The 26,169-nt window shown below is 43.9% G+C and overlaps 2 protein-coding genes across 2 annotated transcripts in view; both read left to right on the top strand.

Moving 5' to 3' along the window:
- Positions 1–5,302, top strand: part of Fgd6 (FYVE, RhoGEF and PH domain containing 6) — a 113,067-nt gene extending 107,765 nt beyond the window's left edge. Inside the window, exons 18-21 of the mRNA XM_028783025.1 lie at positions 566–693; positions 1,372–1,500; positions 2,603–2,751; positions 5,063–5,302. Coding sequence (XP_028638858.1) covers positions 566–693; positions 1,372–1,500; positions 2,603–2,751; positions 5,063–5,099 — 443 coding nt within the window. The 3' untranslated portion in view covers positions 5,100–5,302. The remainder of the gene's footprint in view (positions 1–565; positions 694–1,371; positions 1,501–2,602; positions 2,752–5,062) is intronic.
- Positions 5,303–12,033: 6,731 nt separating this feature from the next.
- The window catches only part of Nr2c1 (nuclear receptor subfamily 2 group C member 1), a 55,702-nt gene continuing 41,566 nt past the window's right edge, over positions 12,034–26,169 (top strand). The window contains exons 1-2 of the mRNA XM_028783086.1: positions 12,034–12,208; positions 21,968–22,040. Coding sequence (XP_028638919.1) covers positions 21,987–22,040 — 54 coding nt within the window. The 5' untranslated portion in view covers positions 12,034–12,208; positions 21,968–21,986. The remainder of the gene's footprint in view (positions 12,209–21,967; positions 22,041–26,169) is intronic.

Below are 26,169 nucleotides of genomic sequence, written 5' to 3' on the forward strand. Positions count from 1 at the left end.
AAGGCATGTATTCATTCATACATGTCTCCGTTGTCTATATCGACCTCTGAGTCAGTAGGGAAGGTTGTACGATTGATGGTATCCTTGTATATTTCAGAACTAATGGATTGGCTTATGGTTTATTGAGATGGACTCTCGTGTAACTCAGGTTGAGGGTGAACTTGCTCCCTCAAAGGATGGACCTTGTAAGCGAGGATGGACCTTGACCTTCTGATCCTCCTGCCTCCATCTCCCAGGGGCTGGGGTGACAGGCATGGCCCATGCCCTTCATAAGGAATTCTTACTTTACCTTTTGGTACTGAGGACGGATCACAGGGCATTGTGCACACAAAGTAGGCCCTCTGTCACTGAGCTGTGTCCCTTACTGTGTCAGAATTCTACAGACACGGAAAATGTGGTTTGCAGTTGAAGAAGTGTACGCACCATCAGCTGAGCTCCCGCTCAGCCTGCCTTCTGTCTTTGTCTCTTGAGATCCCTTCCATGGGCATCTTGTGCGTCGCTGTTTACTGATGTTAGTAGTGTGCTTACCCTTGCTTGCCACATGAGCATACTTGATCTGTTGCAGATCACCAGCTGTCCCCTAGGATTGGGTCTCCTGGAAATCACAAGTCTCCTTCAAGTGCCTTGTCTTCAGTCTTACATAGCATCCCATCAGGGAGGAAGCAGAAGAAAATCCCCGCTGCTCTCAAAGAAGTAAGTGTTTCCGTTAAACCTGACAGGGCTGAATTTCATAAAGAATGGTATCATTGCCATCCCCATTAGGACATAAATTTTAATCGTCTGGTGGAGATGGTTGATGCCTTGCAGTGTTTTCTTCATTTTATGACCCAAGTCATTGGCAAGATGGCTGCTTAAGTTTTGGGTGCTTGACAGCAGATCAGAGTGCATGCTGACATCCAGGCTCCCTCAGCATCCCAACCCTTCTCATCCCCTCCATCCCCCTCACACACACCCTGAGCTGCTCTAGCTCACAGGCATCTGACAGCCCAGCTGTCCTCACTCTGCCCTGCTCTGGCTGTTCTCAGCCCTCTCTAGCCCGGGTTCTTCTCCCCTCTCTAGCAGATAGCCCTGGCCCTGTTTTGTCTGCTGGCCAAGTTCAGTCTCCTTCTTTCTGTCTCTGCTCCGGATTTTTCCAGTTGCCTCTGGCTTCGTTCTCATATCTATAATAAAAACCTTAACCATATCATTGAGCAGTCACGTTGGCAGATTTCTTTACCGAACTCCCTCAAATAGAGAGAAAACCCAGTGTTATTCTGACACGTTGCCGTGGTGTAGCTTTCAATAGCTTGTGGTTGCGAGTAACTGTGCTTTTTATTGTGGTGTTTGCTGTTCTACGAACCACTGAACTACACGTAGCACTTGCTTTTCCAGGTGTCAGCAAACACAGAAGACTCCACTATGAGCGGCTACCTCTACAGATCCAAGGGCAGTAAAAAGCCATGGAAACACTTATGGTTTGTCATCAAAAACAAAGTACTCTACACATACGCTGCAAGCGAGGTAAGGCAGACTCTTAAGAGTGACTTTGGGCTCTTGTTTTATGTAGAACCGAGGACGCACGTGGGGCCCTGGGCATGCCCAGCAAGCACTGTTTTAGGCCCCAGGAGATGGAGTTGCTGTGTTATTGGTCGTTGGTTTTTTGAGATAGAGCCCAGGTTGGTTTCTAACCTACTGTTTAGCCTAGGTTGTCCTCAAACTCATAGTCATCCTCCTGCCTCAACTTCCCCAATTCTGGGATTACAAGTGTGAGCCACCATGCTTGGCCTGTTACTAGTACTTTTAATGTGAACAATATTATTCTTTTTTTCCTATGAGTTCTTACTCGAATGTTAGGAGTTTTCCAGAGTCCTAAAATGCAGGTGCTTTTACTGCCACAAGAATGCTATTTCACACAAGACAGAGACTGCCCTGCTTCCAGTCTTTCCTGGGTGTCCCCAGCTTGTACAGGCAACAGCACAAATAAGATACGCTTTGTCGTGAACTGTCCTTAGCTGTCCTGGGGTCCTGCCTTTTTGCCCCACGTGATCTGTGTCTCAGCAGCCTGTGAAAACCTCTAGGGCAGCTGGGTATGTTAGCACAGGCCTTCAGTCTGGAAGGGAAAAGGATGAGTTCAAGGTCAGCCTCAAGTTACATGAGGAGTTTGAGGTTACCTTGAGTTACATGAGACTCTGAAAAGGAGGAAGGAAGAGCAGACATGGTGGCACATGCTTGGAGAATCCAGGCAGGAGAATTACTGTGCGTTCCAAGTCTGCCTGAGCTGTAGCGGGAGACCCTGTCCCAAGCAGCAGGAGTCCCAGAGTTCCTGGGTGGGATCTTGGTGAGAACCACTTACCGCTCTAAGTGTTGAGTATCTCCCTCTGTAAAATGAATGATCATCGCCTACTTTTCTTGGTCACAGTGAAAACCATAATTCACTGGCTTCACTATGAGCAGGTTGAGAGCTGGCAGGTGGCGAGTAGGTGGCTCACTGCTCGTTAAGTAAAGACAAGGTGTTAGAAGTCCTGTGTTGTGTATGAACTGAGCTCTACAAAGCAAGACCTTTCAAGCCTGCCTTGTAGCTCAACCTAAAAGCCTGTCTTCCTTTTGTCTGTTTTTAAATTAGGACGTGGCAGCTCTGGAAAGTCAGCCTTTATTAGGATTTACTGTCACTCAAGTCAAAGATGAGAATTCAGAGTCTAAAGTGTTTCAGCTACTGCACAAAGGCATGCTGTTTTATGTCTTTAAGGCAGACGATGCCCACTCCACTCAAAGGTAAGTAATGCAGATTTCCCTTTTCTACGGGAGCTTTCAAGCTGTTCTTTTAAGTGGCATTTTAAAAGCATAGGGAACAGCTCAGAATTTAAATCAGATCCAAATTGGAAGGACTTAACCTGTTACTCAGGTCATTTTAAAACAGAAGTTGGGTGGTTCTGTCCATACTGCTGGTCGGCATGTGACCCAGAGAAAGCACTTGGTACGCTGCTGAGGGAGGCGGACATGCAGGTAAGCCCTCTCCTCCAGAGATGGCAGAACTCCCCCCTCTCGTTGTTCTGCGGACCAGCAGGGCTTAAAACAGCTGCTGCTAGCTTACTACTCTGCAGGGAAAGTCAGGCACAGTAGGAGACTCACAGGCTGTTTCCAGTAGAAGGAAACAGTGTTTTCGACTATTAAGGTGGGAAGTCTCTTCAGAATGCCAGCAACAATCTTGATTTAAGGTCTCAGGAGACTCCCTGCAGCTGTGTCTCTGTGACATGAAGGCCCCCTCTGCCCGAAAGCTCAGCTTACCTCTCATCTGATTTAGTCAGCCTCACAAAGCATGTTGCTGCTTTCAGCTAGGGGTCAAGTCTTCTCAGCTTTAGGGTTAAGTTCTTGGGGATACAAGTATAAGTTCGGAGGGAAGTCTTGTAGGCTAATGTGTTAGATGCACACCTTCCTGAGTACCCACCAGGCATGGGCTACACTCTGTGATCCCCCTGCCTCCAGCTATTTTAGGGTAAGCAACAATGGCTGTTTCTGCGTGTGTACGTATGTCCTTGTACCACATGTGTGCCTGTTGGAGGTCAGAAGGAATGATCAGGTCCTCTGGTTGTGAGCCACCAGCTGGGTGCTGGGAACTGAATCTGGTTCCCTTAGAGCAGTCGGTGCTCAGAAGTGCTGTATCATTTCTCCAGCCCCTGTGGGATTTCTTAAAAGTATTCTATTGCAGTATAACATAAGCTATTTGTGCCTAAAATGTGTCATTTTGGAAAGCCTGTCCTTGAAATTTGAGCTGAATGTATTACGAGCTACTCTTCAGTTTAGTGACTTCAGATGTTCATAGCTCACTCCAGTCTTTCTTCTGTAATCCGTTACTGTAAAAAGTCATTTTTTAGTGAGCATGGTGGGTGGGGTGGGGTCCAGGGAGTCCAGGGAGCGAATGGGCACACCCCAGGTGTCTTCTCAGTAGCTGCAGCTGTGTGCTCGCAGACGAGGCTTTTAGATGGAAGGACTTCTGAGAGGTGATTTTGGAAAGCTTTTATGTTGTATGTAAATTTTTGATCTTAGCATAGACTAAGTGCCAGATCAGTTCCCTTTCATTGAGAAACATGGAACAAGTTTGATCTAAGGGACATACAAGGGAATTTTGGTTGATAGGGTTAAGGGGAAAACCAAGCCCATAGCTAGTTCCCAAAACTCACTGAGTCAGGACACCTGAGAGAGAGGAAGGGCGGTGTAGTAAGGGCCTTTGATGACATATGTCTCCCATAGCCAAGTAGACACACACACACACACACACACTCACACATATATACACACACATACACATATACACACTCACACACATACTTTCACACACACTCACATGCACATACTTGTGCACACACTCATGTATACACCCCCACACAAATACACATATACTCACACTCACACACACTGACACACACATACTTACATATACACACTCACATGCACATACTCGTGTACATACATATACATACACACACAACATACACATACACACACACATACACTCATATATACATGCACACACATACACACATACGCACACATACATATATACCTACACATACTCACAGACACATACACACATACATTTACATATACATGCACACACATATACACACATACACTCATACACATACACACTCACACACACATATACTCATATATATGTACACATTCATATATACATACACACACAAATGCTTAACACTTCCTTATAGTGTGTGCACGCTCGTATGGCGTTAGTGTAGGGGTGAGAGGCTAGTCTGCAGAAGCAGGTTTCCACCTTCCACCAGGTAGGTCCCAGAGACTAAACTCAGGTTGTCATGCTTGGTGGCAAGCACCTTTACCTACTGTGCCTTCTCACTCGTTCTAGGACATGTTAGAACATTCACACGAGATAGTAATGTCCGCCACAAAGAACACTCTCCAGGCGACACGTTGGATCACATTGCCAAATAAAGGATAGCTAGCACCTTTGTGTAAGAACCCCAGTGTGCTGTAAGAGAGATCTTAGTGCCACACTCACAAGTGCCACACAGCTCAATTCTCAGGCCTAACGGATGTCTCTTATCACCAGGTGGATAGACGCCTTTCAGGAGGGCACAGTATTGTAGCAGCACTGGCTGCTTTTCCTCCGCGGCTCCAACAAGGTGGAGGTTCAGCAGGATGGAATAAAAGCTACTCAAAAGCCACGTAAAAAACGAACACCGCCAAGACAAATCCGCCCACAGTCGTTATGAGATAGATGGTTTGTTAGGTATATACAGTTCCTAAACTTGTTTTTCATATGTGTTATTTATTAAAATGTTGATGTTTACTTGCTGGTCAGAATTGTTTCTGAGACTCACACTGAACCCTAAAGTACTGTTTAGAGACTGGGAACTTACCGTAATACTGTATTCCGTGCACTATTGATGATGTGCCATCCACACTGCTGTCTCTGCCTTACATCATGACACTGTCACTGTCAGTAGATCTGTGCAGGTAGAGCTCACAGACTAAGTAGCAATGTTTGGTTTAGAAATTCCGGTGTTAAAATTGCTGATGAAAGTGAGTACTGTGGAGTCACTAAACTTAGGTGGAATTTCTTGTATTGCAGTAGAGATGCACATTGCCAGCTTCTACCTCAAACTGTGAAATGAAATCCCAGCACCCAGCAGAGTCAGTACTGATAACGCTGTCCCCAGACCCCCAAACTCCCACACCCCATAGCATCTTGTCAATTGCCAGGCTGGCCTCGAACTAACTGTAGCTTAGGCAAAGCCTGAGCTGCAGCCTTCCAGCCTCTAAGCAGCTGGGGTCACAGGCCTGTACCACCACGCCCAGTCTTTATTTAAAACTGCCAATTCAGTGTAAATGTGATTTTTTTTTTTTACCTCTTCGTTTTCTGAGACAGAAGCTCACTTTGGAACCCAGGCTGACCTGGAGCTTGTGTAACCCATGCCAGCCTGTGACTCATGGCTTCTCAACTGCTAGGATTACATGTGTGTGCCACCAAACTCAGTGATTAATGTTTGGAAAAAAACACAATATGGCAGGTAACATGTTACCTAATACCCTCTATTACTCTTAAAGTTCTGAGGCCAAGTCAGTGGTGGTAGTTATATCTAAAAGGCTGTCACATTTTCTGTAACATGTATTTTACAAGTGATCCAAAACCACTATTTTTTTAAATTCCTTTATGCTACTCTGATTTGTTCCCCTTGACATTTAAAGTGTCATCATCTTCCTCCTCTTTCTCTTCTTCCTTCTCCTCTTCTTCCTCCTCTTCTTCTCCCCACCTTCTCTTCTCCTCTCCCCACCCCTCTCTGTCTTTTTTGAGACACGGTCCTTCCAAGCAGCCTAGGCTGGCCTGATGCTAACCACCCTTCCTTAGCTCCTTCATCCTAGGAATTTAGATGTGTACTGCCACACAGACTTTCAGTCATTGTCCCTCAATAGAAAAGTTTCGTATTCTTAATTCTGGTTGGTGCACTTGCTGTCTAACATGCAAACCAGCTTACATGTGAAATTGTTGATTAGTAGCAGGAGAATGAAGTTAGGCTTCAAATTGCATCAGTGTTTAAATATTTTGCTGACTAAGTTTAAGCTATCAGCTAAAAGGCCAGGTTATCCATAAAATATCCTATTAAAGGCTGCAAGAATTTTCTGCTTCTTAATATATGGTTTTTAGTGTGATATCAATAATAGAGAATTATATTCTAAATACTATTTTTTTATCCTGAACACCTTCGTGAGGCCTTTTGGATGCTATTTGCTGGAGATGAAGTAGACCTAGAGGTAACAGGTCCAGTTTTTCTTGGATGTCTCTGGCTGTGGCATAATTTGAAGCCCTGTGCAATTTCACAAAACATTACATGCTACCCTCCTTGCCACAGGAAGCAAATCAGTTCATCAAAACATATTTTAATCGGATCACCTAAGTGTTTGCTCGTGAGCATCTGTGTAACGTTTATAGTGCACTCCTTTTGGAAACTGGGGCTCCTGTTACTTTATATTTCTACCTTTTGTCCTCTTTGAATCATCAAACTATTTAAAATTTTCTTGTAAGCCTCAAAAAGTCTAAAAAGTATTAGCTAGGTCACTCTTTCTTCTAACATGTGACAGAATCAATAAACTGTTCAAACTCTGAATATGTATAAAGAGAAGTTAGCGCACAGAGTAACTCTTAGGTGCTGAAATCTGAGTGTGATTATATTTGCTTAGTCCTCTGAAAAGCTTTAGAGAAGGCAGCTTAGAAGCTATCAGATCGTGACCCCTATTCTAAATGTAAGATTGTACTTTCTGTCGTCCCCTTCATAACCTACTAAAGACTGTCAACCATTTATTTAACCTGGCTCATTCAATGGCATTTGATAAGCATGCATTTATAATTTGTTATAAAACTACTTTTAAAAATATTTCTAAACCCAGGGTCTCTGTGCAGACACACTCTCTCTCTCTCTCTCTGAGCTCGTTCTGTTGCTAACATTGATGGATGAGCAGTGCCAGGGCAGTCTAGAAGTGGAGGGCATCTCAATTCTGCATCCCTGGAATTCTGCTCATTACACAAGTCGCTAAGTCTTGGCTCAAGCATCTCCTACATTAAGCTGGAAAGTCACTGAGACAAGGTGGCAGGCTGAGCTGGGGCAGGGAACATTCCCAGTGTCCCCAACAATGCTCTTCCTCTGTCTGCAGCAGTTAAAACAGAGCATGACCCTCACCCCAAAGTCCTAAGAGAATGAAAAGGGGCATTTGTCACACCCTACATTTCTGAACCTCTTTCCACTTTTTGATGTAACCAGTATCGTTCCGTTTTCCCTGACAGCCCTTGTTTTCTCCAGTAAGAAGCTTGATTCTTTGAGTATTTACTGACATTTTTAAAAAATGAAGTCAGACACCCCACTTTGATTTATAACACAATGGAATAGCACTGAGGAAAACAACTTGAAAGTATGTTTTCGTTAGCCAGATACATAGTAGGCTGTGTAGGACTGGAGGAGCCTCCTATCTGAGAACCTAGTGTAATTATCACCATATGGAGTATGCCTTACGTGCACTTCCATTGTGTTCATTGTAGTCAAAATGCTGCAGTTTCCAGAAGGAATCCTACCTCACTGCACTCCATGATCCTGAAGGATAGATACCATGCTTGTTCAATGCATTTCTGCTGCATCTTCGCTGCCTTAGTTAAATACATTGAAGACTGGCTTTCCAAGGTGTTTTGCCTTGAGTAAGAATCTCACTGTTTTCCCAACGCTGCTCCTACTGCCTCATCCTCAGGGTGTCACCCTGCCTAACTCAGTACAAGACGCAGCTACCGCTGACATAGTCTCCAAAGCTCCTCTGATCTACTCTGCTCACCGTCCTGCAAGCCCACATTCATGGCAAGACTAGCACCCAGCTTTCTCCCCATTTACATCTGTTTTCTTCAGGACCACCTGGACCTCTGGAATCTGATTCTGAGTCTCTCTTGTCCTCGCCATCTTCATTCTTCTGCTGTTACATCCCCTGTGGATGCTCCAGCTCTCCCTCTGAGCCACAGTGGTACACACTCACTTGCTATGTAGGAGGCCCTGGGTTCAAGCCCTTATCTAGGAAAACAACCGTTTCTGTTGTTTTGTTTTTACTCCTGATTTCAACCCCTCTTCTGTGTAGTCTGTTTTAGGCATTGTCAAAGCCATCTGTGTACTGCAGAATTTCTGATTTAATCCCTATTCCTGTGAACTTCAGTGGCATTCCCAGCAGTTTGGCCTGCTTCGGCCTTTCTCTGTTCGTACCATCCTCAAGTCAGCCCAGCTCTGCCCCTTGTTATATGACACTTCCCAGTGATGTCTCCTGTCCTTTAGACTTTTTGTACTCTTTTTCCTGGGTTCCTGTAATCGTCCACTCATAAACACTCTGATCATTCTTACTGAATTCTGTTCTTGAAAACACTTTCCCTTGTTCTATGGAGGTAGCCAACATCCAACAAGAACACTTACATGCAGTGGATAAATGTTTGCTTGTTGAGTCAAATCTCTTCTGTGGGTCCCTAAAAAGTCTCTTCGGTACACATTCTCTGGAGCATATGCCATTTTTAATGTTATTTTCTAAATAAAAATCTGTAGAGTTTTCCCTTCTAAGAAAAGTTAGTTACTACTGGGGAAGGATTTTAAGGAAGGAAAGAGGTTTCTTTACCTCACAGTGAAGACAGCAATAGTTCTAGCAGGAATTTGCCTGCTAGGAAAAGAAGTTAAAGGTGGTAGAGGTTTTAAAAGACTAAATATCAAAATACTTGTTTTCTTTTTCGTGGAGTTATTTGCTGCATGTAAGAACCAATTTCAGAAAAGAAATTAATCACTTTTAAGGTTTTTCTCAAAATACATTTTTTTTTTTACAGAAAGTGATAATGGTTTGTATCTTACTGTTCATAAGATCATTTATAAAAATAGCATTGTAAATAATGTTAATATGTATTATAATTCGTACAAAATAAATGTACTGTAATATCTATGCTGGTGTGAAGTCCTTTATTAGAGGTTTTGGTTTGTACTCAGTCTTTGATACCATGTAGTCCAAGGTGGCCTTCGGTATCAGACCCTCTATATCAGCCTCCTTAGTAACGGGGATTGTAGGTGTGCCTCCAATCTGTACTTTGACACAGTCTTCTAAGCCATACCTTTAAGATGAACCTCACTGGCCTCTTATTCTAGAGTGTGACCAAGAGTGACTCCAAGATTCATTTATTCATAGTTCCTTTTGAGACAGGGTATCACCAAATATGCATAACAATCTTCCTGCCTTGGCCTGTCAAGTACTGGCATTCCAAGCATGAGCCACTGTGTCCAAGTTTTAATAAGTCATCTTCTTGTGACTTAAGTTCATGAACTGGAGGTGAGTGGTAACCATGGTAACCACAGCATCCCTTTGGGCATGTGTATTGAGAACCAAGAAGAAAGAAAACATTGCGAGGACCCTTTTCCCTGGAATCCGGTGTGCTTTCCTCTTGTTCACCTATGGGACTAACTTGAGGTTATTGAAAAGGCTGCATTATGGGCAAACCAAGCAATGCTAAAAGGTAGAGGTAGACTTTCCGAGAACTAAGCATGAAATGGTCTAATTGCTACGGAAGTTTGTTGCAAGTCCTTTTTCTATGTCTAAATACTTAATTCTAAAGAGAAACGGCAATATTTTCTTAGAGGTGCAGCCCAGGCTAGCTGCAAACTGACCAAGCTCCTGTTCCTCCAGCCTTTCCTCCCAAGTGCTAAGATTATAGACATGAGAGAGTGGGACCATAAGGGACAATTATTCTACCTACCACAGAAAAGTTTGAGTTTCCCTGCCCCCCAACTTAGTTTCTGCCCTGAATCTGGCTGCTTTTCAACAGTGTTTATCTTGATGCAAAGGAAATTTCCAGATCACCTCAAAGTCTGAACCACAGAGTACTTTAAAATGCAGTCCAGAGTTTCCTACCACAGGTGACCACTGTCAGAATGTGATGTTCCACTAGTGACCTTTCGTTTTGTAGATCTTTATTGACTAGCAGGTACTGTTAACTCTCTGGGGACAGATCGTCTAGCAAAATGGACAAACTGCAGCCCTTAGGAACATAAGGTACACAGTAGTGGTTGTATTCTTGCTCTTCGCTAAAGATAGCCAGGTAAAATTTGACATGATTTTGCCTCAGCCTCTTCTCATATTGCTGGGTTCTTCTATATGATTGGGTTCTAGGCAGACTGTGTTATAACTCTGCTCAGGCAGGGGGGAAGGTTCTCCAAATCATGTTACAGCTCTTCTGGAAAAGGTAGCCTGGCAACCATAAGAGCCAAGTAATACCACAAAGTCACATCCACAGGAGATTTATTGGGAGGGAAAAACCCAGGAGAGTGGCTGCCTCTTCAAGAAGCTTCAGGGAACTGAGCAGAAAATGGGCTTTATATAGGATTTCTTGGGGGTGTGGAGTTTTCCAGGGTGGCCTGTGATTACAGGATTCTGTTTCACATGCTGAGGATTGGTGGGATTCTGTGATCAGACTCTGGGACAAGGTCTTGGGCTTGGGTCAAGTCAGGGTCAGGGTCAGGGTCAGGGTCAGGGTGTTCTTTCCTGGGCCCTGTTACCCTACACAAACCCCTTAGCACTAGTGGACTAATATAACAGTTTTCCAGACATTAAAGACATCTATCCCAGACCAATTAGATTGTTTATTATTTCTAAAGTCAAAACCTCCTTTAAGGAGCAGGAGAAATGGCTCAGCTGTTAAAGAGCATTGGCTGCCCTTGTAGAGGACCCAGGTTCAATTCCGGGCTCCCACATGGCCAAAACCATCTGCAACTTCAAATACAGAGGATCTGACGGCCTCCGCCTGGACCAGCCACACTTGTGGTGTACCAGGCATAGATGCAGATAAAACACCCATACAAATGAATTTAAAAAAATAAATCCTATACCACTAGAGAGGGAGGCAGGAGGATCACGAGTTAAAAGACCAGTCTGGGTTCCGGTAGGTCCAATTTCAAAAGACTTGTCTTCCTTCCTTCCTTCCTTCCTTCCTTCCTTCCTTCCTTCCTTCCTCCCTCCCTCCCTCCCTCCCTCCCTCCCTCCCTCCCTTCTTTCCTTCCTTCTTCCCTTTCTCCCTCCCCACCTCCCTCCCTCCCTTCCGAGTTTTACTTCTAGTACTTCTGCACGTGTTTGTGGACCAGAAGAGGGCACCAAATCCAATAGAACTGAAGTTTCAGAAGATGACCACAGGCCGTGGGTGCTGGGAATCAAACCGAGGAATTCTCTGGAGGAGCCACAAGTACTCTTAACCAATGAGCCGTCTCTCCAGCCCTCGGTTGTCCTTGATTTCTAATTACCTGTGTTTGGGTCTGTGCACTTGAGTGCACGTGCCTGCGGAAGCCTGGCACCAGAGTTGCAGTTATTGGAAGAACTTGACGCTATCCTCCCAGGGCATCGGGTGGACACGCAGCCGCGGCGGTGGCGGTCTCCCTCCACACCTGCAGGGGGCAATCGACTTCCAGAACCGCCGCTGGACTCCGGGGCCCTCGGCTTCGCCCAGGGAACGTCACCACGGCCGGCCGCTTCTCCACCGCGCAAACGCGCAGGCGCCAAGAGCACCGCGCACCGCCAAGCCGAGGGTGGGGTCACGAACTCTGACCCCCCACCCCCAAATACACAAACTCAGAAAGCTCCCCTTGTCCCCTTGGTCTCGGGTCCCCTCGCCTCTGCTCTCTCCAGCCCAGCGGCCGCCGCGGAGGGAGGGGTAAGTCGGGTGCCGGGCGGCCCAACCGCCGAGAATCGCGGCCCGAGCGCTCGTGTCCCCGAGTGTCCCAGCTCCCGGTTAGCCGAGTGCCGGGCGGTAGCGGACTGCCCAAAGCCGTGGGAGGCCGGGCGGGGACGGGGACGGTGACCTTTCACCCACAGGGAACGCTTCCGTCTCGGCGCCGCTTCCCCCGCCCCGGGGCTGCGCGCGTGGTGGGTGCAGGGCTGGGAGCTGCGGGGCGCGGGACCGGAGGGGCCATGTACCCCGGGGCTACGGGATGACACCTTCGCCGGCTCAAGATTAGCTTGCACGGAGAGGACCTGCATCAGCTGCGGCTGTGTCTTTGAGGGAAGGTGGCCTAGGGCTATCTCGTGCACTGGACACAATCAAAGCTTCCAGTGGCTCTTTTGTTAGGAGCCCTGCCTCCAATTTCTGCAGATAACGACTCCTGATGTCCAGATATTGCCAGGTTGTCCCCTACCCCTGAGTTAAGCAGGTCAGCCTAAACTGGAAAGGACAAACAAAACAGACTTGAAGTTAAATCCGTTTTAGGGCTTTTTTCCACTGCTTGGAAGTTGTTAGTAATGTCTTAGACTTCGAGGGACGTGTTTTTCTTTGTTTTTAAAACAGTGTCTGCTTGATTACCCGGTTGGGTAATTGTTTTTAAACTTTATATGTCCACTTGGGTAAATTTGGAAAGAGATTATTGATCTATTCTAATCAAACAGCAAAGATGAAAAAGAAAATCGTTTGGGGAACGTGTCTTGGGAGTTGGAGTTTGGGGGACAGAAGGAAGGTAAGAAAAGTGGGAGTTTATTGTGGACCATTTAATATTAAGAACAGAGTCTGGATGACCTATAGGAAGGAGGCAGGCTGGTGACGCATGCCTATAATCCCGGTACTCAGGAGGCTAAAGCAGCAAAGGTCACCTGGAGTTCTTGGCGAGACTGGTTTGGAAACCATGTATCCAAACCCCTGAAGACATATAGAAGATAAAGGAAAGGTAGTATGTCCTTTGTATCAATGTGTCCAGTAACCTTTCGGTGTTCATCTTGAACCTTTGGATACAATGTAATTTTTCCAGTTGCAGTCGTTCCAGAGACCTATAGTTATCAAGTGGCAGTAACCAAAATTCCTGTTACCAGGTTAGAGCTTCCGTACTGTTGTTCCCTTGTAGCCTCGTAACTCTAGTTTCAAAAGCTGTTTTAATGTTGCTTCCACTGTCATTAAAGAAGATACTTGATACTTGTATCCATTACAAACAAACATATGGCGAAGATAAATGTAACCGGATTTCATCATTCTGTGTAACACTTTCAGTTGAAAGGCTTTGACAGTGACAGATACAAGGCAACAAAGCCTAAATCTCTACTGTGGGTGTGGTGAAGTGTGACATTCCTATTCCAGTGATAGCAAAGACAAACATCATAGAGTAAGTAGTACTATAAGATCATCTGTGTGTGTCTGTGTGTGTGTGCGTGCACACACACACACACACCCCAACCTTTAAAAATCAAGCCTAGAAAAATGGGCCTCTGTTTGAAAGTTTTAAGAATTAATAGAAATAAGAGAAGTTTGTCCTTAATCCCAGCACTTGGGAGGCAGAGGCAGGTGGATTTCTGAGTTCGAGGCCAGCTTGGTCTACAGAGTGAGTTCCAGAACAGCCAGGACTACACAGAGAAACCCTGTCTCGAAAAAACCAAAAAAAGAAAAATTAAATAAATAAATAAATAGATCTTTAAAAAAAAAGAGAGAGAGAAGTTTGTCCTTAAATCCCAGCTAACTCTTCCTGTACACAGTATATAGTGGATCGGTCAGAAATAGTGGGTAGGGGGGAATTCGAGTGAAGTCTTAGAAGTCAATAGAACAAGTGTGGTAGGAGATGGTGTGTGCTGCAGAAGCATGGTTTGTGTTCAGTGTGATAAAGTGCTCAAAGTTTACCAAGGCAATTCCTTGGACTGATGGCATGCTTTGTAAACCTTGACATTTAGTGTATAGCATTGGGGTGTAAAGGAGTATGAACTTGTGACTTTTAGGGGAGGGTAATCCCCATCAGGTTTTCAGGAAAAAAATGATTTATGTGTATAGGTGTTTTGTCTGAATGTATATCTGTGTATCACAAGGGTACTGTGGCCCTGGGGGCCAGAGGAGGGTTTCAGATCGTCTGGAACTGGAGGTACAGGGGGGTAGAGCCACCATATGGGTGGAGGAAGGAAATTTAGGCTCTTAACCCTTGAGCCATCTTTCCTGCCTAAGGAGGTTATTTTCCATTATAAAGTCATCTCCACTGTAAACATCTCCAAAAAAACCAGTTTTCACCCTGTTTTTCCATGTGAGCTATTTTTTAGTAAGACTTTCAAATTTTATCTTTTAACATCAATATATTCCAATTACTTCATTGAAGCAACATGTTTAAATCATTGAATATTTAAAAAACTATCTGACAAATAACAGTCTTGAGAGCCATAAATCATTATAGAAACAAACAAACAAACAAAACCCTAACCAACTCGAATTTCTGTCGAACCAAGAGACATCGTCTTTCAGTTTCAGTAGCCTTCAGATTTGAGTGTCTTGAGAGCCGCCCCTGCATGCTGAGGGACTCTGTAAGCCAAGTCTGTTTGCCAGGCTAGGAAAACAGAATGAAGAGAACAGCTTTTTGTAATGAACAGTTCTGCCAAACACAACTCACTGGAGACATCCTGGCCACAGGTGCCTCCTGATGGACCATTCACTGAGTGAAAGGACATTTGTTTCTGCAAACTTTAAATTCTGTCACAGGCCAACACACTCTCCTACAGTTTCTCCATCAACATCTATGCAAAATCTTAAGGAGACCTTTTAGCTGTGAACCTTCATGTTAAGATTAATATCTTCCCAGCTTGTGTGCCCCTCCACAGGGCAATAAAGCAGTTTTCCAAATACGCTTCCTTCCTTCCTACACATATCTTAAAGCAACAACTATACTGTAATAGAGACACTAGCTGTGGTATCTCAATGAATAACTTCCCTTAAACCTGCTAAGAAAGCAACGGAACTGGTGGCATTAATTCTGGAAATTGTGTCGGAGGGAGCGCCTTTTAATAAAGAAACCTTAAGAATTCCGTCACTAGCCTGGTTCTTTCAGCAGGCCCCGATTATTGATTCCCCTCTTCCATGAGCTACTGCTAATATTTTAATGGTAACACACATATCCACTGTATGTGTCCACAAGCACAAGTTTTGCAGTTAAATGGGAATCTTTGTAAGATACAAATAAATGCTTCTCACTGACGGTAACAACTGTCTAGGCTTCGTCTCCCCTTATGCTGGACAGTTTTAAGAGTTTTAAGAATATTTAAATATTCTTTTAGTGTATTGCAGTGTGTTGCTAACTTATTATTATGGTGTCAATTCAGCTACTTTCATGGTCTCTGTAGCCAAGGTCTCATCAAAAATCAAGCCAAGGGGTTTTATTTATTTATTTATTTATTTTCCCATCATCATGATTACTAGAAATAAATCTATATTACAAAGATGATTTGACTTAATTTTTTTTTTCTTATCACTTTGGGTGTTCTACAACCTGGCTGGAAAGAGTTAGACAATTCTCCATTGGAGAATATTTGATCACACTGTGAACCCTGAGATCATGTTATTTACTGGAAAAACCTGTTTTTAGTTGAGGTGTGGCTCAGCCTTACCGTGCATACCTTTTAATTCAAGAGCTTTCTGCTTGAATATTATGAACAGGGTTAAATAAATTCAACCATAGGTCGAGTAAGCAACCAGGTGACAGGAAGTGAATTTACGATTATTAAGAAAACAACAGAGTTAGGAGTCAGGAGGACGGATAGACACACAGGAAGCAGAAGGGAGGGACATTTGGTTGAAAGTTTTTAGAGACAGCCTGAGAGTGGGGCATTGCTTCTGGGACATCGGCTGAGGAGGAAGGTCAGCTGGTTGTTTTCTCTGTCTCTCTGAGCTAGCAGGCTTTCACCCCAGCATCTGGCTCTTGAGTCTTCATTGGTAAAAATCAAATGATTGAGATTTTGTTTAAAAAAAAATCCATAACTAAAAAACAGTACTGTCCTAAAATACAAGTGAATATTGCTTATAATTTTTAATAGAAGTGCTAGCTTTAGTTTATGAAATTACATTTGTGGTTAACTTTAAAATGCTTTTTATAGCTGAGCAGTGGTGGGACATGCCTTTAATCCCAGCATTTGGGAGCCAGAAGACAGGTAGACCTCTGAGTTTGAGGCCAGCCTTGTCTGCAAAGCAAGTTCTAGGATGGTCAGGGTTACACAGAGAAACTTTGACTCTAAAAATCAGAATAAATAAAATAAAGCGCACACAGGGCTGATGGTTGAGGGATGTTGTTCAATGTCTTGCTGCAATTGAGCATTCAGCTTCAGGAAAGGATAGAACAGCAATTCTTAGAGACTGTGCTCACCAAGCACAAGGCCTGCACAGCTTCAAGACAGACTGGTCCCAGCGCTGAGCAGGGAGTGGGCAGATCCCCACCCCTGTACAAGATGCTATCTGCAGTCAATTCCAACTAGCAAAGGGCTTCTCCAGTGGAGTCTCACCTCGGGGCAAGTGCTACGCCCAACACAGGAGCTCCGTGGCATTTTCCTGTTGCCTGGGCGCTTTCTGTCTTCCTGTCCTTTCGCTTCTTATTTTGATTTCCATTTTTGTGGGTTTTTTTTTTTTTTGGTGGGGCTTTTATGTGTATGTCTCTTGTTTTCTTCTTTGTTTTAAAGAGAGAAAAGAAAGAATATAAAATCGGATGGGTAGGGAGATGAGGAGGCATTGGGAGAAGAGAAAAACATGAACAAAATATTTTGTATGAGCCAAGTATGATCATGTGCCTTTAATCCCAGCACAGGAAGTGGGGGCAGAGATAGTGATCTACAAAGCCAGCCTGATCTACAAAGGACATTCCAGAATAGCCAGGGCTACGCAGAGAAACCATGTCTTGAAAAACCTATACACATACATTCATACATACTGCAGTGGCTATTCCTGGTTGTCAACTTGACTATATCTGGAATGAACTACAATCCAGAATTAGAAGGCTCACCTGTGATCCTGACCTTGAGGCTGGGAAATACAAGTTTCTGACCTGGATCTTGGCATGGAGATCTTGAGGCATAATGGCTATGGATCCCAGCAGACTAAGGCAAGGAGATCTCTGAGTTCAAGGTCATCTGTGACAAAGTCCCAGATTCAGGTGTGGCGGTACACACCTTTAACCTGGGCCACACCTTCTGCTGGAGACCTATATAAGGACATTGGACGAAGGAAGAGTCTCTCTTCTTCGTCTACTTGCCTTGTGAGACTGAGCAACTGCTAGAACTTTGGACTTCCATTCACTGCTGCTGCTGACCATTGCTGGGGAGTTGGACTATAGACTGACTGTAAGTCATCAGCAAATTCCCTTACTGTATAGAGGCTACCCAGAAGAACCCTGACTAATACACATACATACTTAATTTCAATAAAGATACTAATCATGTGTGAATATGTTGGGGGGTTGTGTACACTAAGTGCAGGTGCCCATGCAGACCAGATGTCAGCTCTCTGGAGCTGGAGTTACAGAAGATGGTAAGCTATCTAATGTGGGTGCTGGGAACTGAACCCTGGTCTTTTGTAAGAACAGCATATGTTGGTAACTGCTGAGCCATCTCTCCATACCCCTCAATAGCAGTTTTTAAAATCATGCAGTAATTTATACAATCCAGTAATGTATTCATCTTATTTTTTCTATTTCAGTGGCATCCATGACCAAGGCAGCTTATAACAGAAAGCATGTAATTTGAGGGTTCACAATTTTAGAGAGCTAAAAAATCCATGGCCATCCTGGCGGGGAGTATGGCAGGTGCGGTACTGGGGTAGTGCCTGGCAGTATACAGGTTAAGAAGGCACCCAGAAGGCAGAGAGAGTACACACATGAGAGCTAACTGGAAATTGCATGGGCTTTTGAAACCTCAAAACCTTCCCCAGAGACACACCTCCTCCAAGAACACATCTGCTAATCTTTCCAAACAAGTCCTCCAACTGGGGACCAAGTATTCAAACACAGGGGCCTATAGGGGCCATTCTCCTTCAATCCACCTCAGTACTCTAATTTAATAATTAAATGCTAAAGAAAGATGGTAGGGAAAATATTTGAAAATTTTTTTATGATTACAAATAATTACATTATGATTTTATGTACATTAAACGACTATGTTTCTGTAAAAACAGGAAAGTTTCTATGGGGGAAAGAAACTTCATAGCACCCAGTAGTCTGGGCTGGCATGTTTCAGGCAGAGTCCATGGGGTTCTGTGTCATGACAGCATGCACAGTACAAAATGCACATGTTCTGTGTTCTAGAAAAAGATCTCAGTGGGTGCTGGAGAGATAGCTCAGTGGTTAGGAGCATTGGTTGCTCTCCCAAAGGTCCTGAGTTCAATTCTCAGCAAACCACATGGTGGTTCACAACCATGGGTAGGATGATCTGATACCCTCTTCTGGCCTGCAGATGTATATGCAGCAGAACGCTCATACATTAAATAAAATTTAAAAAAAGAACATCTCAGTGACATGGTTCCATATGGCATGGATGGATCTGTGCTGTCAGTAACACCTAGGAATTACTGGGTATTTGATTCTGAATTAACTTTTGGTCACTACTCATTTAAAAACCTTTCTACGGTTGCCAGACGTGTGCTGACTCCTGTGCTGAGCACTGCTTGATCTTGTATGGGGTGGAGATCCATAGTTTAATAAACTGAGGAGGTTTCTGTTAATTATGCCATTTGTGTGGAAAGGATGGAGAGATGGGGCCAAGCGGATGTGATCACGGTTCATAACTCTGAGGCAGTGAGGGGAGCATCCTGATGCTCTTACAGTTTAATTTGATGTAATCTATGTGGCTGTATAGATCGTCTACATGTATGCCTGTGTACCATGTGTGTGCTCCCTGCCTACAGAGACCGGAAGAGGGTGTAAGATCCCCTGGAACTGGAGTTACAGCCAATTGTGAGCCACCGCGTGGGTGCTGGCAATCAAGCCCAGGTCGTCTAGAAGAGCAGCCATAGCTCTTAACCTCTGAGCTTTCTCTCCAGCCCCAATCCTCAAGCTTTTCAATTTCTGCCTCGGCCTAGTAAAAATACATGACCTTCGATGACTAATTCAGCTGTCTCTTTCATGAGCTTTTTCTAAGTCTTTGAAAGTCTTGTTCTGCCGTGTCCTCTTGCTCCCTTGGTGAGCACTGCGTTCATTCCACTAACCTACATGGAATGCTTACTGCCTGTTAGGGACCATTAGATACACATGTATTTTCACCTATCCACTCTTTAACCTCTCAAAGAGATGGTGTTGGCGGTCTTATTTCTGAAGAAACAGCCTCAGGTTAAGTGCCTGAAGGGTATTATAAAATAAACTATGCATTTAGTAGCTATTACAGTTGGGATTACAACTCTGAATTCTAGCAGTCTGTAACAGGCCAACCATGAACTTGAAACTCTGACTCAGCCTCTATGGCTGAGAGGGTAAGCACTTTAAGGTTTTTGTTGTATGGTGGCAAAATTACTCTCCTGGGACAGTAGACTGGTTTAAGCCATCAACAGTCTGTAGACTATGTTGGCACTTGCCTGTAGTCCCAATACTTAGGGAGAGGCAGGAGGGTTAGAGCTTAGCTACATAGCAAGTTCAAAGCCAGACGTGCTACGTGGAATCCTACACTAAAAAAAATAAAACAGGACTCTGGAGAAATGGCTCAGCAGTTAGGAGCACTGGCTGCTTTCGGGAGTTACTTTCCCAGCACCCACATTGGGCAGCTCAATGCTGCCTGTAACTTCATCTCCAAAGTCTCCGACACCCTCTTCTGGCCTCCTCTGGCACTTTCATTCCTGTGCACAAACCTATGTACATACATATACATAATAAAAAAAAACTTTTAAAAAGAAAAAACGCCGGTTTTATTTCGTTTCGTTTTCTCTGCTGTCTTGGGCACACACGTTGATCAGGGATGGTGTGACACTGAGAATGAAGAGAAAAGCCATTGTCAAGGATGGGAAGCATGGCAACTGCAAGGATTAGGAGTGTGTACAGCTAGCGTGTAACGGTTAGCAAGTGATAGCCCAGACCCTATAGATAAAGCCAGGCTGTGATGAATATCGAGAAGATGGTAAGAGTAAATCTGTATGCTTGACCTTTTGCAAAATAGTCAGAGACAGGCATTACTGGGACTTGCTGTCTTCCAGCCTAGCCAAGAAAACATGAACCTGGAGAGACCTTGCTTAAAAGGAATAGACAGCAATAGTGGCGGACACCAATGTCCCCTTCTGGCCTCCACACACGGACATGCACAAAATAAATTACAAATTTTAAAAAATAGTGAAGTTGCAATTAGATTAACCATAGTGGGCTTTGTCGTCAAGATACTTGAAAACTAGATAGGATTTGGCCGTCCTCAAGGCCAAGAAACGGGCAACACCTGTGTGAACCTTGATGGGCTGCAATACTAACACAGAAGCTACCAAGTGAGAGTGATAAAGTCAGTGGAGACTAGATTCAAAAGGCAAGTCCTTCTTGTCTTGGATGCTCACTGCTTTTGTGTCAATGGGAATCGAGCTCGGGCCTCTTCTGGCATGGTAAGCAAGTATTCTGCTACAGAACTCTCTCCAGTAGTGTTTACGTGACCCAAAGGTAGAGGAATGATGGCTTAGAAAGACAGACTGCATGGTGACACGGTAAACAGCTTTGCTCAGATCTTGGCGATCTCTATCTGTCACTTGTTATATCGTAGCCTGTCCAGCTGTAGTGTCTTACGATGGTTACAGTAAGTACTAAAAATGAATTAGTAGCCTCCTGTGAAGCAGGCCTCAAATTCTAGCCGAGAGCAATTGGTTACCCCCATAACAGACATGTTGCTGTTGTACCAGTGGGGACATTTTGCTCATTGGGCAGTCGTATCCCATCACAAAGTCTACAGCTAAGTAAGACTATAGATAACAATCCCCCACCATAGCCCCCTCAGCCTGAGAAACACCTTCTAGCACTGAAAGCTGGTCATTTCCAGCCTGATTTCTTTTATGTCCTGTGACCAGAGAGTATGGTGTCTTCAGCAATAACAACTAGTTCTCATGGGCACCCAACAGCAGTGGCGTTGCCTGTGTTGTCTCTGGGCCTCAGACCTCCCTGAGCAATAATAATAGGTCACAGAAAGCAGCGTACTCCAGGCATGAGGATTTTCAAATAACAGCATTGGCTTATAGGAACAGCTTTATCCACTCACAGAGGTAGAATCGCTTTTTAAAACTGATATGTCAGAGTATATAAAAGTGGAATAGTTAATATGAATCCCCCAGAATGTCCCATCAATATTGCTAGTACATGGCAAATCTTATTTGGTCTAGTCCAGTGGATCTCATCCTGTGGGTTGGGACTCTTTTGGGAGCCAAACGACCCTTTCACAGGGGTCACATTTCAGATATCCAGCATATCAGATATTTATATTACATTTCAAAACAGTAACAAAATTATAGTTATGAAGTAGTAACAAAAATAATTTTCTGGTTGGGGGTCACCATGACATGGGAAACTGTGTTAAGGGGTCGGAGCAAGAGGAAGGCTTCACACCACTGGACAGTTCCCTTTCAGACACTACCACCCGTACTGGATTATTTTAAAGAAAATCTTAGGCACCATATAATCTCACTTACAGTTTCTTCAGTAAATATTTTATGTACATAATTGTAAAAAGATTTTTTTTTCATCTTTGGCAGATATTTTGACAATTAGATCATGGCGACCATAGAAGAAATTGCACATCAAATAATTGACCAACAGATGGGTGAGGTATGTGTAGTTTACAATTCATCTGCTGACCTACCAAACATTGTTTATGTTAAATGTCCGCATTAGGTTCCGGAAGTACCAGGGTGAAAGATAGCCCACCTTTCAGATAGCTTTTCTATGCAGTTGGAAGTAGTTAAATAGTTGCAATAGAATACGGTAAGTACTGTGACTTGAGTGTATGTGGTACTGTGGAACACACATCTACAAAAAAGTTTAGAACAGTAGGTAAACGGAAAGCTACTGAAGAGTTAGGGGTAGGAGGGGCTCTGAGCAGAGAATAGGATTTGGCGGTTAGGAAATCTGAGATCAGTCAGAAATGACTACATCCTATTTTTAGCAAAACGTAACCATGGCCTGGCATGCTTTTAGGGTTTTATCCAAAGTTTTTGACATCTTGACTCATGTAGACAGTGTTAATTTTGCCTCTTCCGTCTGAACTATTTTGACCAAGTCTGTCATATTTTTGTTTTTGAATTTTTGAGACAGGGTTTTTCTGTGTAGCCCTGGCTGTCCTGGAACTCAACCTGTAGAATGTCAAACTCACAGAGATCTGCCTGCTTTTGCCCTCTGGGATAAAAGATGAGCACCACCACTGCCTGGCTGAAATGGTTATTTTTTTAAGTGATTCAGAACATTGGGCACATCAGGCCTCAGAGCTACCAGTACAACACTATCTCTTCTCAGTGACCTTGCCCAAGAAAAAACCTGTCTCAGGAACCAGGGAGATGGCTCATCCAGGTAGAGGTACTTGCTACTCAGCCTGAGTCTGGTCCCCAGAACCTATAGAAAAGAAAAAACAAACAAAAAACAACTCTCACAGGTATCCTCCCACTCCACAAACATGGAGTGTGTGTATGTATGTACATGTGTATGCCTGCACACACACACACATAAATGTAAAACACTTTAAAATATAAAAATAAAAATCAGGCACAATACAGATCTGCAGTATGATGCAGATTCCAGTCTGATAATAACCACAGCATGGGTACTTACGGCAACAGCTGTCCTTAATACTGACTGGGCACAGACCTTTGAAATGGTTTACCTCCGCAAGTAGAGGCACTTTACTTGCTAAGCAAACCTGGTGACATGAGGTTAAACCCTGGAACCCACAGAAAAGGAAGAAATAGCTCTAGAGAATTGTCCTGTGACTTGCATATACATGTAGTGACACACACACAAAGATATTAATATCGAGGATAGTTTCAATTACCTCACACAAGTGAATCTTATGTTACTAGTAATGCTGATAGTGAAATAAAAAAATAAATGAAAGCTTCCCCAGGGTATTAGAACCTATAAAAAAACTTCACCGGCTTGCCGGGCTACTGGCACGTGGCTATAATCTCAGAACTCAGGAGGCAGAGGCAAGAGGATCTCGGGTTCCAGCCCAGATGATGTATAAATAATGGTGGACAGAATAATTAATTTTAGGAAAACAATAAAAATGTTTATGACTCATAAGACAAACTATTTCTTCAGAGCTGTGCCTGCTCGGCTCAGTTCTCCATATATAACACAACTCTGGACTCCCCGCTGCAGCTAACTTTCGCAGAGCTAAGCATCACGTTTTGGTGTGGTACCGGTGGGCAATTTCCACAGCTTGAAATACTATTCCATTCTTTTCCATATTATCTATGTGAGACTGGGTTCTCCTTTTAAATCTGAACCAAACCCAGCATATCCTACTAGGTCAAACAAAGAGACAGAAATATAAACCATCACTACTTTTACTACATATTTAGTGGAGAAATAAACTTAGTATTCATAAGTTATTTACTATCAGTCTATGAGTTGTTTTTAAATGAATAAAGGGTTTTTTGTTTGTTTGGTTTTTTTTTAACTATCTTGGGAATGTCATTATACCTTCCCTCAACTCTAGTTTCTTCATTTTATTTCCACAGGACAGTCAGGGTAGAGCCAGCATATGGCCCCCAGGCCTCAGGAACTTTTTTCGACAGTTATGCACGAGATCCTGAGATCTGTCCCAGCAGCCCACTGGTTCACAGATGGGCAATCGTGAATGCAAATGAAAGGCTCCCAGGATAGGCCTGGACAGGGGTAGGGGACACTATGCCAGAGCACATATTAGTGGGTCTAGATAAAGCAAGACGTGTCCTCCATCACCAGGGGCTCTTCCATAGCTTCATACAGCTTTGCCCTGTAGTCATTCTAGCCCAGGAGAAACTTGGTAACGTTCCACTTGAGAATGGCATTTCTTGGCTCAATCCCTCCTTTTAACTGGACCACCTCTATCACAGACAGGGGTCCCTTCCGTTGTCGTTGACCTTGATATGTATGTCGGTGAGGGGGAAGGTTTCCCCAGTGCTGTGTTGTTACAGCTCTGCAGGAAAGTACCACAAAGTCACACCCCACAACAAGCCTCACACAGGAGATCTACTGGAGGGAAAACCTCGGGCAGCAGATAACTGAGCAGGAGGCAGGTTTATATAGGGTTTCTTGGGGAGCAGAGCTTCCAGGGTGGTCTGTTCTCGGGAAGCCTGATTGGTGGGATTCTGTGGCTTGATCTTGAAGCTCAGGGATTGGTGGAATTTTAAGCTTTGGGGCTGGTTTTTTGTTTCTCCTCCCCACCCCCAACCCCCACCCCTTGGCCCTGATCTCTGGCTTGTGGTCAAGTCAGGATCAGGATGTTCTTTTCCTTGGCACTTTTATCCAACAATGTCAAATTTGACATGATAGCTGGCTCCTGGCATTTTGAGGGTAGAGAATTGTTTACCTAGTTATTTGCCATTGAAGACCAAATTTATTGTTCTTCTTTTCGATTATTCTGTTCCACTGTGGTAAATCAATAACCTTTTATGGATCTAATGTTTCAACCCAGTGGCAGTTAGATCATGCATATACCTAATTCTCTTTTCTAAAACTGACTGAATATTGGACTTTTAATTACAATGGGTATTGTTGAAAGAAACAATCTGAAATAGAACAGACAACAGCTTAAACATGGTGTTCTGTCTAGTTTTATGTCAACTCGACTTAAGATAGGGTCATTTTGGAAGAGAGAACCTTATTTGAGTAAACTGGCCTTGGCCTGTGGTTAAGTCTGTGGTTTCTTGATTGATGGTTGATATGGGAGGGCCCAGCCCACTGTGGGCAGAAGGTACCACCCGAGGCTGAGGGTCCGGGTGCTGTAAGATGGCAGGTGGACTGAGCAAACCATGAGGAACAAGCCAGGAAGTATGGATCCTCTGCTTCAGTTCCTGCCTCCAGGTTCCTTCCCTGCTTGAGTTTCTGCCCTGACTTCCGTCCATGATGGACAGTGATGTGGAAATATAAACTGGTGGTTCAAAGCCAAGTCCTGTAGGATGCTGAAAGTTATCGAAGTTAGAGCCTGGAATTGGTAGAGATACCTTTGAAAAATATAATTGAGAACATGAAAAACAAAAACAAAACTACCCAGACATGGTAGAAAGAAGTGTTTACCTAATCCAACAGTAGCAAGAAAGAGAAGTATTTACCTAATCCAATCTAATGTTCAACAAAGTTCAAAAGATAGCAGCTGTAATCAATACCAAAAACTTCATTAGCCATTCAGAACCAACTTCCAAATTCTTCACACAAAATAATTTCAGAAAAGTAGAAAAAATATTGAAACAAATTTATTTAAAAGTTGGGTCAAATATTAAATCAGCTTAATAAGGTTTATTTTAGGAAATACTTGATTTGTAATAAAAGTTGTCATTGTTGTGAGGGTGCTCTCCTTCATGAATTTACTCTGGCATAGACTGTCCTATTATAGCAGAGGCTACTCTTGTTCTTACCACTCAGCCCAGTGTTCTGTGATTGACCACCCTTGACTAACCTCCCAGCCACCAGCACATCCTGGTGGTATACTTTTGTACGCTACTCTCTGGGTTCTTATATCTCTACCTCCCTTCCAGCCCTTATTCCTCCCTAATCCCTTCCAGCCCCACAACACTAGGGAAGAGAGGAAGGTTAGAGGGGAAAGGGGACATAGCCCGTTGTAGGCTCTACAGGGGTGGCATACTTCTTAGGACCAGTCCAATCTTTGTCTTCAGAGTAGCTCCAACTTCTTGTCAAACTGCAACAACAGCAACCAGAAGCAGCAGAAGCAGGGGCAGCAGAGGGGAGGGGCAGCAGAGGG

Source organism: Grammomys surdaster, unplaced genomic scaffold (assembly GCF_004785775.1).
Source record: "Grammomys surdaster isolate TR1022 unplaced genomic scaffold, NIH_TR_1.0 958, whole genome shotgun sequence".
In the NCBI taxonomy this organism is placed as follows: Eukaryota; Metazoa; Chordata; class Mammalia; order Rodentia; family Muridae; genus Grammomys; species Grammomys surdaster.